General features: G+C 42.8%; 1 protein-coding gene across 2 annotated transcripts in view; it reads left to right on the top strand.

Moving 5' to 3' along the window:
* Window positions 1–11,256: 11,256 nt before the first annotated feature.
* LOC139663823 (LIM and calponin homology domains-containing protein 1-like) overlaps window positions 11,257–14,900 on the top strand; it is a 113,665-nt gene continuing 110,021 nt past the window's right edge. For both annotated transcript variants that reach the window (XM_071542574.1, XM_071542573.1), the window contains exon 1: window positions 11,257–11,473. In XM_071542574.1, coding sequence (XP_071398675.1) covers window positions 11,372–11,473 — 102 coding nt within the window. In that variant the 5' untranslated portion in view covers window positions 11,257–11,371. The remainder of the gene's footprint in view (window positions 11,474–14,900) is intronic.

Raw genomic sequence — 14,900 nt, 5'->3', positions numbered from 1 at the left:
CCCAGGAAAAGTTACAGATCCAGGCCCAGGAACAGGCCAAGAAAAAGGCACAGATCCAGGTCCAGGCCCAGGTCCATGCCCATGAACAGGCCCAGGAAAAGGCCCAGGAACAGGCCCCAGTCCAGGCCTAGGAAAAGGCACAGATCCAGGTCAAGGCCCAGGTCCATGCCCATGAACAAGCCCAGGAAAAGGCCCATGAAGAGGCCCAGGAACAGGCCCATGAACAGGCCAAGGAACAGGCCCAAGTCCAGGCCCAGGAAAAGGCCCAGGAACAGGCCCCAGTCCAGGCCCAGGCCCAGGAAAAGGCCCAGGAAAAGGCACAGATCCAGGTCAAGGCCCAGGTCTATGCCCAGGAAAAGGGACAAGCCCAGGAACAGGCCCACGAAAAGGCACAGGTCCAGGTCCAGGCCCAGGTCCATGCCCATGAACAGGCCCAGGAAAAGGCCCAGGTCCAGACCCAGGAACAGGCCCAGGAAAAGGCACAGATCCAGGTCCATACCCATGAACGGGCCCAGGAAAAGGTCCAGGACCAGGAACAGGAACAGGCCCAAGCCCAGGAAAAGGCACAGATCCAGGTTCAGGAACAGGGCCAGGAAAAGGTCCAGGTCCAGGCCAAGAAAAAGGCACAGATCCAGGTCCAGGCCCAGGTCCATGCCCATGAACAGGCCCAGGAAAAGGCCCAGGAACAGGCCCCAGTCCAGGCCTAGGAAAAGGCACAGATCCAGGTCAAGGCCCAGGTCCATGCCCATGAACAAGCCCAGGAAAAGGCCCATGAAGAGGCCCAGGAACAGGCCCATGAACAGGCCAAGGAACAGGCCCAAGTCCAGGCCCAGGAAAAGGCCCAGGAACAGGCCCCAGTCCAGGCCCAGGCCCAGGAAAAGGCCCAGGAAAAGGCACAGATCCAGGTCAAGGCCCAGGTCTATGCCCAGGAAAAGGGACAAGCCCAGGAACAGGCCCACGAAAAGGCACAGGTCCAGGTCCAGGCCCAGGTCCATGCCCATGAACAGGCCCAGGAAAAGGCCCAGGTCCAGACCCAGGAACAGGCCCAGGAAAAGGCACAGATCCAGGTCCAGGCCCAGGTCCATGCCCATGAACAGGTCCAGGAAAAGGTCCAGGACCAGGAACAGAAACAGGCCCATAAATAGTCCCAGGAACAGGCCCAAGCCCAGGAAAAGGCCCATGAAAGGGCCCAGGTCCTGGAACAGGAACAGGCCCAGGAACAGGCCCAAGCCCAGAAACAGGCCCAGGAAAAGGCCCCAGACCAGGCCCAGGATAAGGCACAGATCCAGGTCAAGGCCCAGGTCCATGCCCATGTACAAGCCCAGGAAAAGGCCCAGGAACAGGCCCAAGTCCAGGCCCAAGAGAGGACCGGTCTCCTCAGGGCCAAAATTGACAACCAGCAGGCCCTGGAGGAGAAAGACCGAGAGTGGGCAAAGAGAAAAATCATAATGATGGATAAGATTGCTGTTCTGGAGCGGGACAACAATGAGCTTTTGGAGAAGACGCAGAAGATGAAGAAGTGTAGCTTGCTGCATAGACTCGCTGATGCCCTTACTCCAAAACGCAAGGAAAAAAAGAAGAAGAACAAGGAGGACAAGATGGTGTCGACTTCCAACTGAGACTCCAACAAATCCTCCAATTCTTCAATGTGAGCACAATGACACCTGTGTTCACACACACACACAACAATACTAATACACTAACAATAAAAATATTCTCAGATTTGGGTCCGAGAGAAAAAATTTAATCAAATGGGGGTCTGTGGCCCTAACGTGGACTGAATTAGGGGTGCTTGATAAGGTTGAGAATCACTGAATTAAGTGATGAAAGAGATCGAATAACCAGAATTATCCATAATGTTTCCAAGTATCACTATCTACTGTATGTATATAAAAATTGTAGGCTAACATTACCTCCTGGTTTTTATCTTCAGGTGCTGCATTCATGCTTGCCATTCAGTTTGGTCAGACATACTTTTTTTTGTCACATAAAAAGATCCCGGTTTTCTCTTTGCTTCCCGTTGCTTGAAGGCATGTTTCTTGGAACACAGGAGCATAGTTTTGAACAAAAATCAACAACAGCAACAACAACAAAAATGCACTGGCTTGATGGTCCCACCTCTAACCTGCCAATCATAACTAACGATTTGGGGATGGCCAGTCAGATTTCAGGGGGGACCCTTGCCACCCAAGGCCACCCCCTAGACACACCCCTGCTAATTCCTCCACTCACATACGTACTGTGGAAGTTGGAAGAGTGAAAGATGTGTAGTAAGGTGGCAGAAAAGGACTTTCTCTTTTTTGACAGGTTTCTGTACCGAGATATCTTTGACAAAACAAAAAAAAACATGGCCAAAGGAAAATAACCGAATCATATGATTTATTGAAATATATGCAACAATATTCACTGATAAAGTACACACAACAGAACGCATACACTCACTTCCCTAAACTTTCAGTACCTTCCTTTTGGTAGAAGATCTCCGTCATAAAGTGGAGCTGTGTCTTGATGCAGTAGCGGTTCTGTCTTTCTCTGAGATGTTCCAGGATTTCTCTGATGGCTTCGTCTCTCTGGTTCCTGTCGATCAGGAGGACGGAGCAGCCGGCGGGGTTCAGGAGGCCTTCTGTCTCCAGGGCCAGCAAGTCTGGGAGGTACAGCTGGGGGTCGTGGTCCATCAGCACCAGGTCCAAACCCGCACTGGTCCCACGCTCAGGCTCGAGAAATGGACGCAGGGTCTGGATGGCCTCGGCCGAGCTACATGTCAACACCTGGAACTGTAGAGTATCAGAGGCAGGAAAGAGGAATCCCTTTGTTAGATACAGGTTTTAATTCAGAAAACCCTGAATTCTCTGAAACCACTTACAAAACCTGCATCTTCACAGATTTCGGATCACTCAGTGTCAGTTCTCTGTTAGATATAGAGGCTCTAGACTGTGGAATAGTCATATTCATGCTGCCAATGAGTCAGAGGGTCTGAGGAACTAAACTGCATTACGTCTTTATTCAGTAACACAACGCACACTCCCCTTTCTTTTTCTTTCCTTATTTGAATACAGACACTTACAACAATCACTTTCCCTTGAATAATTATTCATTTCATTGGCAAATCATCATCATTTCATTATCTGCATTCTATTTTAATTTATTTTCTGCTTGTTACTTTCCATTTTGTATTTTGTCTTCACTGTGTTTGGTTGTCATTTAGTGTGTTTTGTCATTGTCATGTTGTCTTTGTTTTTTTGAGGTTGGACATTTTAATAAATGAAAATTCTAATCCAATTTTTAATTTAAAATGACTAAAATGTTACAACTTTGTTATCTTGAAGAAGAAGAAGGAAAAAAATGGTATACCCAGTTTTGAAACTATCTATCTATCTATCTATCTATCTATCTATCTATCTATGTATCTATCTATCTGTCTATTTATCCATCTATCTATGTATGTATGTATGTATGTAAAGTAATTTTTCCTGAGTGTACCTGTGAGTGTTTGAAGCCGGCCACCAGTATGACTTCCTCCCCCAGCTCAGCAGTGAGTGGGTCCAGCTCCACAGTGAGCAGCCTGCCAGCAGGGGGCAGCAGCCGCAGCAGCCTGACGGAGCTGTAGCCGCAGTGCGTCCCCAGCTCCAGCACCCGCCGGGGCTGGACCCGCCTCAGCACCCCATCCAGCACCTCACCTGGAGAGAGGACAGGGGGCAGGGGGGCTGAGTTATTCACCATCAGAATAATGTAGAAGTCATTTTGGATCTCAAGGTCACAGTGACATGAAAAATGACTTTTTTTGCCTTTTTAACTCATTCTAACTATCATACCATACACCTATTTGGCAATTTATGCTCAAAAAAATGGAAAATGAGAAATGGAAACTGGAAAATGGGAAATCTTTAGTAGTGACTTCAACAAGTGACATAAAAATTCCATCCAATAAAAAAAAAAAATCACAGATGTTTAAACAATCCTGCCCCACTGCCCCTTCCATCAAATACAATTGTTTCTCTCCCTAACTGATATCTCATTGGTTAACACTTTTGAATGATCACGTTGACTGTTATGTCCTGCCTCAAGTACACCACATTAAGGAAGAAAGATGCTTCAAAATGCCATTTTATTGTGAATAAATGGATTCTTTTTTTCTGCCAAAATGAATAGAATTTTTGGTTCTTGTTTACAATACATTCTGTCCTTTAAATTAGTAAAATCATGTCAACAGAAATGACAGAAGAAAAGTGATTATCTGCCTTATCAGCATAATGTATTTTTAAGAAAATATTTTGTTAACAACCATGGTGCAGGTGTTGCGCTATTTTTGTGTCACAAACCATGAGAGTGCGATTTCTGAATTTCAGTTCTGCAGCTGGAGACAACAGACAAGCCAATAGATGCTGCCATCTCACTCACTGCTAATAAACTAGGAGAGAATGTACACAGCGAAAGGGAAACTTGTGTCATGCAGCTGAAACTGAAAGTTGATGTCAGGGACAAAGCTGGAATGCTAAGTTAGCATTCCAGCTAGCTAGTTTAAGGCTAGCAGTTTATGCTTTTTTCATTGCAGCTTCAAAACTGATTAAAATCCACCATAACAAATAAAGAAATCCATATTAGTGGAAACGTCTAACGCAAAATAGTCATTTCGTAAAAATAAGTGAGGTGCCTTAAAGCTACTAACTCAAAAGTAATTTCATCAGTCTGGGTATCAGTGGAGAATTTGTATTCTATGATGGTAGAAATGCTGTTTCAGTGTTTTTTCCGCCCTGACAAGAATACATTTCTGGGTGGAAACACTGAACCCTTGTAATTTTTGGTATGATAATGAAAGAATTTAAAGATATCTATGTGCACAAAATGTTGGCAGCTTCAATACAAAAATGTTGGTATTGGTATCGGCCTTTGAAAACCCATATTAGTTAAACCCTAGTCACTGCTGTTCTACTCCATTAGCTGTTTATGTCTCTGCATCAATATCACCGATTAAAATGATTCTGATGTAGACTTACCCCTTTGTGGGCCAATGCTGAGAGAGGGGTGTGTGTCAGCGTAAAGGTCAAAGGTCTCCAGGACGCTGTCAGCATTGCCGTGGGTACATTTGGAGAAGACGAAGGCGTGTGTGCTCCTGACACACACTCTCCCTCGCATCAACCTCAGCGCCCAGGCCAGGGCTTGATGGCACAGCGTTGTGATTTTGACACGGTAACGGTTGAATACCATGACGATGGCGGGAAGCAGCGGGACCGAAACGACCATCAGCCACATCTAAAGAGCCGTGGGGAAAGACGGTGACAACAAGCCTTCAAAATCTGTGGATGAAAGAGAGAAGCTGAGTTTGTGTGATGAGGAACTCGGCGGTATGACTCATGAGCCTTGAAGAGCTTCATTCCAAAATTAGATTTCCACCATTTGAGAAAAGTGACACCTACTCTACAAAAACTAAAGGGTCATTCAGTAATCTATAGGACTTATTTGTGACCAGAAGGAATGGCAACAGCATACATATATATACATATATTGGTCTTTGTTTACTTCGTTGGTGAACAATAATCATGCTTCGCTGCAGTTTCAGTGCTGAGACTGCTACAGTGCAAAACATTTTCCAGGTTGAACAACATGTTTTCTCCCAATGGTGTGAAACGTTTTGTAATGGCTTTTGAGGTATATTTGATCCTGTTCGAGGCGGTTAGATATGATTCTGTATTTTCATAGGCTACGTACAAATGTCTATCATGTGGATACACAATTGGGAATTCTTTGAAGGAGACGCTCAGAATCACCTTCTCAGCCAATAACAACCCATACAAACGCTTTGCAACAGGACGTTCAATGCACTACCATTTCCTTTTAAACTTTGGGGCTATGAAACACGCCCCATGTCTAGTCAATGTTGGGGTCATGTGGGATTAGCAAATTTTCAAATGTGAGTGGAATCCTCACTGCATGTTGTCACATCAATGAGATCCTACAGCCAGTAGTTCTTCCATTAGTTAGGGCACACCCAAACACCGTCCTCACACCTCACACTGCACACATTACCACACAGTTCCTGCAGGACAACAACATCAACGTGATGCCATGGCCAGCCGACTCACCAGACCTGAAGCCAGTTGAGCACAGTCAGCTGAATCATGTCATTGTGGATTCATGGATTCGTGGATATATCAGAAAAACAAATTCCTACTTGGAAAATTCACATGAACACCCAGATAATTCAATTTTGCTACCCAAGTTTCCAAGTTATGATGCAATGGTGACCTTTAACCTTCTCATCAAGGCGAAAAAAAAAAAAAAAAAAACGTTTTCTGAGTCCACAGTAAGAAAACACATACACGCTTTTTATTGCAAGTTTGAAGTTAGCCAGACTAAAACCTGACATTTGCTTGAATGAAGCACATGAAGCACATGAATGCAACGCTGTTTAGCGGCTGACTTGGATGGTCTCGGATGTTGGACCCACCAGCACATGAACATAGTTGTGCAACAAGCATGGGACAATATGGATATCCAGTACATCAGGAACCAGGTTCGGTCCATGAGGAGGGGGCCGTACACACCACTGAGCTCAGAGGAAGTCATTACATCAAGACATTTAACTGGTGGGGTGATTTCAAACATCATGAACTTCTCCCATCTTATGTTGTGATTTTCAATTTGGACCATCTACATGCTTCTGGATCTGCTGTCACAAACTGTCACAGACTGTTATTGGTCATTATTGTTCACAAATTGCTTGCACAAGTATTGAACACTTAACATGTGTATGCAAACCTATTAAATATCACACTAGGTAAATTAAATATGAACATTAGCTCAATCTTGATTTTCTTTTGGCAGTGAGTATATTATGGTCATTTTGTGCTATGGGGTGGTTTAAATCGTATTGATTGCCATTTTAAAACAAATCATTGTACCTTTTAAACCGTGTGCCATGGAGGACTGAGAGTCTGCAGGTTTTCCACCCAACTAAACACTACAGCAGGTGATTTCACTGATTAGTCGCCCCTCTCTGGCTGAAGGTGAGCTACTCAGTGAAATCACCACTTTTCATTAATCATTTAACAGGCCTTCCCCTTTGCACTCCTCTTTGTGTCCACTCTATAACCATCAAGTGCAATAAGAGCTAAACTTTTCTTCAGTAAAGAAAAGACATGTGGATTAGTTCTAACTAGAGTCTCGTTTCAGTACTGAGCTCCTCATATTCATATGCATTAGACCAAGACCTTTACAATTCAGAAAGTGGAGTCTCAAGGGAAGGCTCATTCAAAAGCTTGTTATGCAATCTATCTAATCCATGCAATCCATGCAATCCATGCAATCCAGGATGTATTTACAAGAACATTAGCACCGGACCATAAGTGCTGCAGTGTATTCAGCATGTTTGCTGACAGGATCGATGCCCCATGTTTACTGAGATGAATATTATCCTGCACAAACAGATCTCTTCTCTTCCAAAAGGTGTCAAAATTGTCAACATAGTCTACTACCATAGCTCATAGACCAGTCCAACCCTAGCAACACAATCATTCACTTTCAACTAACAATCACTATCAACGACTACAATGGACTTCAGAAAATCCAAAGTTTAAAGAATATGGACTCAAGATTTCCTAGCAGCTCATTTAAACATATTCAAAGAATGAAAATGAACCAATTTATTGAGACAGGAGTAAGAACAGACTTATTCCCCCCAGAAAGCAGAAGCTACAGCATAATATTATAATGAATAGAAGTGGGTTTGTACTTGCCACGCTGCTGTGTTGTCTGTCCAGGCTGAGAGTGCCTCCTGTCAAGCACAGATGGGATCCTCACTCCAGTCAGCCAAGAAAGTAACCAGGAAATAAAATAAGCCTACTGAAGAACAAAGCTCGTTTGTCTGATAGAAAAGACCTAGATCTTGTTGGACAAAGTCTATCTGAGTGGAAAGCTTAACTGTTTTTGGTATCCAGGCAACTAATCAGCTGACTTGGTAAGCAGTGACCACAGTGACTGGTGGGAAAGAGAAGCCCGAGGGACAGAAGAGCGGACTGGTTAGGAAGCTCCACCTCCCACCTTCCAGCATCGCTTTGTTATTCCACAAGAGGTCAGCAAAGATATAAGAATATCACTCATCACTACAGGCTGTCTGCAGGGCCTGGAAAAGTCTTGAAATGTCTTGAATCACATTGCCTAAAGTCAAGGCCTTGAAAGGGTCTTGGATACAGTTGAATAAAGCATTTTAAGTCTTAGATTCAGTTTCAATGATGTTTAAAAATGTTGAGGTTTCCTTGATGTGCTGTCTTTCCTCCCTCTTTTCATTTTTATATTCATTTCAATTTCAAGATTCAACTTGTATTTCAGTATACCAGGCATTGAAAAGGTCTTAAAAAGTCTTAAATGTAGGATTATGAAAGATAAGGCTAAATTTACATAGGGTTATGGAAGATATACCTCCATATAATAAGACTTGGGACATTATAGGCCTACAGGTTGGTAGATTTGGCCAGTGCTTAAAGTGTAGGTTTAGTCGCTGTTAATGTTTTAGCAGAGGTGTGACCAACTCAAATTTGCTCGAGTCCCAAGTCAGTCTCAAGTCTTGAGGCACAAGTCTCAAGTCAAGTCCCAAGTCTATGTAGATTATCAAGTCCAAGTCCATGACATTATTGTCAAATCTCAAGTCTAAATGTAGAACAGCAAGTCAAGTCAGAACAAATCAAGAGTCCAGTGTCAGTGTAATACCTTAAAGAAAACTAAATATCTAGGACTTTTCAATGCAATATGGTTTTAATAGGATAAAAAGCATCATGAGTTTGATTTCTATAATCAGTTTCAACTTCAATAAATTCAATCATTCTATACAAATTCAGAAAACAGAATTTAAATTCAGTCGTCCGGTGGAACAAATCTCATCACTTTCAATCTAAGTCATTTACACAAACACAAGATCTCAAGTCAAGACTTTTGAAACCTTTTCAAGTCATCAAAGTACAAGTCAGAGTCAAGTCCCAAGTCACCAGAACCCAAGTCAAGTCAAGTCTCAGGTAATTGTGACTTGAGTCTGACTCAAGTCCCTACCTCTGTATTTTAGCCATAGTATTTGTATTTGTATTTGCCAACTGGAGCATCCTAGTAAGCATTAGTCTATGGTGAAACCAGTTAGGCCTTACTTTTTGAATTAGAGTTTCCTGCAAAAATAGCCTAAAAGCATAACCTTAACACAGAGAATAACAAAATGTTGAAGAAGTAGACTATTTACTGACAGAGTTTTGAATTTAGCATTAAGCTGCAGAGGAATTCCCTAATTTGACTTGAAACAAAATAAGCCGAGTTAAAATGGGATGGCAAAATTGCAAAAGGTTTATCATGTTGTCTAACTTCTTAAGCCTATAGCCTGCCACTCAGTAATGAATAGGCAAGGGCCGCAGGCTGCCAGCTCTTAAAACTCACAGACTGAGACTTTAAACAGATAAATATGCTTCATCTTGCAGGTCGACTGGAAATAAGCTATGGTCTAAATCGGTGGTGTCCGATCATGTGCCATGGAGGGCCAAGAGTATTCAGGTTTTCAGTCCAACCAGACACTACAGCTGATTTCTGTAATTAGCACACTGCTGTAGTGTTTGGTATAGGAATAGGAACCTGTAGACTGTTGGATAGGGATGAAGCCTAATGGAGCGTAAAACCACCTTAACTCAGTTTACCCACCTTTTTATTTGCAGAATAAAGTTAGTCAACCCACTTGTTTTAGGCTAAAATATGACTTTATGATATGAAATTCAGAGAAAACATCATATCAAACTGATCTAAGTTATATGAGGATAGGGTCTTTAAGGAAACAATGAGTTTCTGAAAATATAATTGAACTTCTATTGGTGGTTGTCTGTCTTATGATGATCACTGACTGGAGGTCATAGTTTAACCTGTTTTATTTACCTCTGCTCTAGTTCTGACTCTTCTCTCTCTGTTGCCCCACATTGTGAAAGTGGGTGTGAGATCCCCAGTGTCTTGCCGCCCTCATTGGCTGACTGTGGAGCGGCGCTGCTCTGTGTATTTTTGGCCATTGGTGCGTATCATACTGCGGTGTGCGAGTCCCGTCGGCCCAGCTGCGTCAAGTCAGCCAGAAGTAACTAGATTGGTACCGGAAGTAAGAGGATTTTGCGTTCAAAATAAAAGCACAAAATTGTCACGATAGCTAGATATAGATAGATAGATAGATAGATAGATAGGTAGATAGATAGATAGATAGATAGATAGATAGATAGATAGATAGATAGATAGATAGATAGATAGATAGATAGATAGATAGATAGTGGTGTGGTATGAAAGGGACTTTGTAAATAATTAAGTTAGTTAAACCTAAATAGGCGGAACTAAAGAACCAGTTTTTCAGAGCACAAATTGACTGACAACTGACAAACTTGAATGACAAATAACATTAACTCTTGCCAAAATATAGCCTATAAATAATTCGGTTTCTCATTCACTCATGATCACGGCATTCATGATCTTGATGGTCAATAGGCTAGCTAACTATTGAATTGAACTTGGAGGGTCAGCTAGGCTAACTCATAGTCAACCTAGCTAACCTAATATTAGCTAACGTCAGCTTCTCTGTTACCCCTTACATTTTTCACGGGTTCAGTATCACTTAGCAAGAGGAAAGTGTGGTTATTTTTACTTTTCACGGTTGTAAACATCCTTGCAAATTGTTTGGTATAAGTTTTGTGTTTGAGTCTTCGTGTAGTATTCATTTAAAAAGTAACCTAATATTATCACTCACCTCACCTATTCCCTGAGAGAAAATCCATTTCATTATGCCAGGCCTAATTTCCTTTACAACTCCAAAAGTAATAATTGCATCCTCTTAATCATAAAAATCTAGATAACTCTCTTCTCTTTCCTGTGAATGATCAGGGAAATAGTGACGCTGTCCAATGGCTATAAAATAAGCTAACGTTAGTTAACGTTAGCTTAGAAGATGATGACAACAAAATGGGGGATGGTGGTGGAGCTTTTGGATAATTTTCAGAGGGAATGATAGCAAAAGTAAAGAGACATTTTTGACTGGTAATTCGTTATACTCTTACAGGGAAACTAGTAACATGTTAATGACGTGTTACACGGTCGTCAATAAAGCTTTTATAATGAAAGTGCTAACCGGAAGTCCTATATGTAATTCTGGTTACCTTGACACCGGTTGTCTGCCCACAGTCTCCACCGACGGGAGCGATACAGGGGAGCAGCAACTAGTCCGTTGCCTTGCCGGGGCTGCTGCGACACAGAAACGACGAAGGAGAAACGGGTGACTGACACAATTTTTGACTCATTTCGGTGGATTAACGCGGCACAGAGTTGCTTTTACACATTTTTATAGGCTTTGTTCTTGGAGAGCAGCGCTTCTTCGCCAATGGCAAGTCCGGTTGCAGACATAGGACAGTCTCATCAGCATCTCCCTCTGACCGAGTCGGCCGCAGACTCCGCGTTTCTGGAGGCGCAGAAATGGATAGAGGTGAGTCATTCAGCAGCAGCACACCACTTGTTCAACTCCTCATCACTTGGCTTTGCATTTTGCGCACGCATTTTGTTATCAGTGTGCGTGTGTATAGTTGTTAGTTGGCCTATCTGTTACCTGAGCCGCTATTGTTTCAACAGCGCCAGTTAAATTTTTATTGCCTTGTCACCTGTTGAAAGGTGACGCAAATTGAAATCACTTGCCTCACCACTGACGACAAATCACTATAATATCCCCATAATGTCTCTACAGGGAGTTATAGTGTGTCTGTGGTGCTCAGTAAGTTTATAGCGACCTTATTATACTTAATGGCATTTTTAAATCTTCTGATATCACTCTAATTCCTATAGGGACTTGTAGTGTGTCTGTGGTACTCAATAGTGAGTTCATAACTATTCTTAATGTTATATTTTATTTCCTATGATATCACTATAATATTTCTATAATATTGCAATAGGATATTACACATAGCAGTTTAGTTGGGGTGTTTGTGCAGTATCCTTGTGCATGTTGTAATAGGCTTACTGTAGCTGTTTTTGGTGAGCTCCATACAGTAGCTGTGGCTGCTGTGGGGCCTGGTGCGTGTTTGGCTGAAAACAATGAATGCATCATGTGGAATGGATTTTTGCCTCATTGCGAGCTTGCCGAACAATAATCACACAAACGAGGTTTTGTTCAGAGAGAATTTCAATCACGACACTCGCTGGCCCCCGTTGCATTTGACTTTGTCATCCTGCGGTGAGCTGTCCTCCTGCCAGCCTTCACAACACTGATCACTGGTGATCTGTTGCCTATTGGTGAAATGCAATCACAGCTTTTAACCCAAATCACCCAACATGAGCATCGTGACTGAATTTACATAAGGGCAGAGAAATTTGATTTTTAACCCTTTGTGGCACAGATTTGTCCTGTTTTGTGTACATTTTATGTAAATTGCTACAGTGCAGCAGGGGCGCAGCTAGGAATTATGGGTCCTGTGCACAGGAGGGGACCCTGCCCCCCCTCCACTTTCCTGTCCTCCCCATACTTATTCCATCTATGCCAAACCTCTACCAATCCACAACTCAAACACACCTCGACACATTCATTTACTGATCAATTATCAGACGCATCCCTGATTGAAATGATGGACTTTGGAGTGCTAACCTGATAGTGCTAATTGACTGTTATAACCAAACTTTCACCAGTCAAATCTGTCTAGGGCGGACAAATTTTAGTCTGCACGAGAAAAACCTACCCAAGTTTTATTCCCACTTGTTCGTAATTGTCTGACAACCTGGAGTGATTGTTAAAAATCTGATTTTTAACCCTTTGTGGCACATATTTGATCTGCTACAATGCATTTTGATTAGTGGAACTGTCCCATCCCACCCTATCCCACTCCAGTCATATCCAATGTGTCAATCAGATTTCTTTAGGCTGCTACTTGACTTGCTTCCCCAATATTCACGAGAAACCAAATTTAAAAGTCATTTTGATGCACTCTTTAAAAGGATGTGTCATTTTTAACGCATTTATCCAGTGTGAAATAACATCATGTATTTTTGTTACAACCCCACACATCTTCATAACAACCTGTTGTGTCAGCATGTGCTGTCATTAACATGTTGTGTCCAGAAGTAACGCAAACGTGTGACATCTCAAAGTAGCGTTGAAAATGACAGATCCTGTTTAAGAGTGTCAGGCGCCATTACAGACCTATTTAGTAGCACCAAACTCCTCGGAGGCCCATATCACATCTTTAAAAAGCCACTACTGACCTAGAATCTCTCCGGCAGATCAGGGCTGAGAGCTGAAAGGCAGGAGGGAACAGATACCGCTCTCGTGTTGTTGTTCCTCCATCACCCTTCCCCCGAGGGGCCTGATCTCATTACCCATACACACCTGGTGACGGTCCCTCGGTCACCTCCGGGAACTAGAGACAGGTCACTGCTTTCTGAATGAACTGAGCCACACAAAGCCCCAGTCAACAGTCCAACGGCCAAGGTTGGACTGCTTTTCTTCAGCTGTTAATGTGTCGTATTTGTTGTCATGACTTGAGGCTAAAGGCTAAAACAGTAGGTCCTTTGTCTGCCATGTATTGTTGGTGACAAATCTGTCAGAGAAGATGAGATAACCTATAAAATGTGAAAAGCAACTCAAGCACAATATGAGACTGTCAAATCCAAGAATACCCAGTCAAGACTTGTCAGGGTTGGGGCCATTCATGAATTGAATTGAGATTGCATGGTAAATTCAAATTCAATTCCTGGAGTTGAATTCCATTAATTGAATTCCAATTGAATTTCATTAAATTCCATGAAATTCCACTTCTAAGAGAGGCTGTCTTGACTTGCTAAACATAATAAATCAAACATGAATCAAATAAAACACAAAGAAATTCTGTTTCCTGTAGGTGTTTACAAATTCCAATTCTGTAGTTGAACTGGAATTGATGAGTTCATTCATGAATTGACCCCCAACCCTGATACTTGTGTCTTGTGTGTTTGTGGAGAACGATTGTCCCGAGTTGTCTTGGAGAGAAACTTCTCAAGAACATGACACAGAGAGGCGTCCTTACGGGTTGACAAGGGTTTGTGTGCTTGAGGTCGCACATCTTGTCGGCCAAGCCACCATCCGACACATCCTCAGTTGAACTTCCAGGATCTTTATCTATCCTCAGTCATCACATTCTTTCATTTTGGAATCGTAAACATGGTACATTTCGGTCTTGTGTCCTTCCACAGGTATGTTGCTCTAAACAATGGCAGACTTGACATTCAGAGACATGTTTCATCACCTCCTGGTGCTATTTGAGCTTCACCCCAAGTATGTTTGGGGTGGTTTATTTGAAGCCTGGAGCATTTTGCTGCATTATCTTGGTTCATTTGGGCAGGTGAGACCAATGGCATTCAAATTTAGCTGCGCACCAAATAACCACAGGGACACGTCTGAAAATGCAGGCCATGGTCCTCTTCCCAGTGTTTGTTAGGAGTGAGAACGCAATCTGAATGTAATCCCTCACCGCCAAAATCTCTTTCTATCTAATACTATACTATGCTATCCTCCGCATATTAAACTGGGAGAGATCATTTTCCATTTCTAGCATCTCACCCATATACTCCACTTTAACTTCAAAAGAATCCTCTTCAGATGTGTCACCATGGGAACCAGGCTTAGACAAATGGCGTCCCGGCAGCACTGTCTGTAAAACCCAACACCTCCATGATGCATTCACACCTGCACTCCTTAGTTCCTTGACTGCAGCTTCCTGTCAGCATCTCGTCAGTAACGCCGGTGCTAATGATGGTGTTTAGGCTTCTCTGAACTCCAGACAGGACTGACTGGCCCTTTGATGAGGGTGGAAACCTTTAGTTTGTCTGGTTGATTGATTTTTGCCATACAGCCACAGGGTGAATGTATGAACAGCCAGCCAATGGAATTG

This window comes from Centroberyx affinis, unplaced genomic scaffold, assembly GCF_046629955.1.
Source record: "Centroberyx affinis isolate AG114_WGS23_722 - 3 ecotype Tasmania unplaced genomic scaffold, CSIRO-AGI_Caff_v1 ptg004126l_1, whole genome shotgun sequence".
NCBI classification, from domain to species: domain Eukaryota; kingdom Metazoa; phylum Chordata; class Actinopteri; order Beryciformes; family Berycidae; genus Centroberyx; species Centroberyx affinis.
Note: the sequence above shows the minus strand (reverse complement) of the source record. Positions and strands in the feature narration are given on the sequence as shown.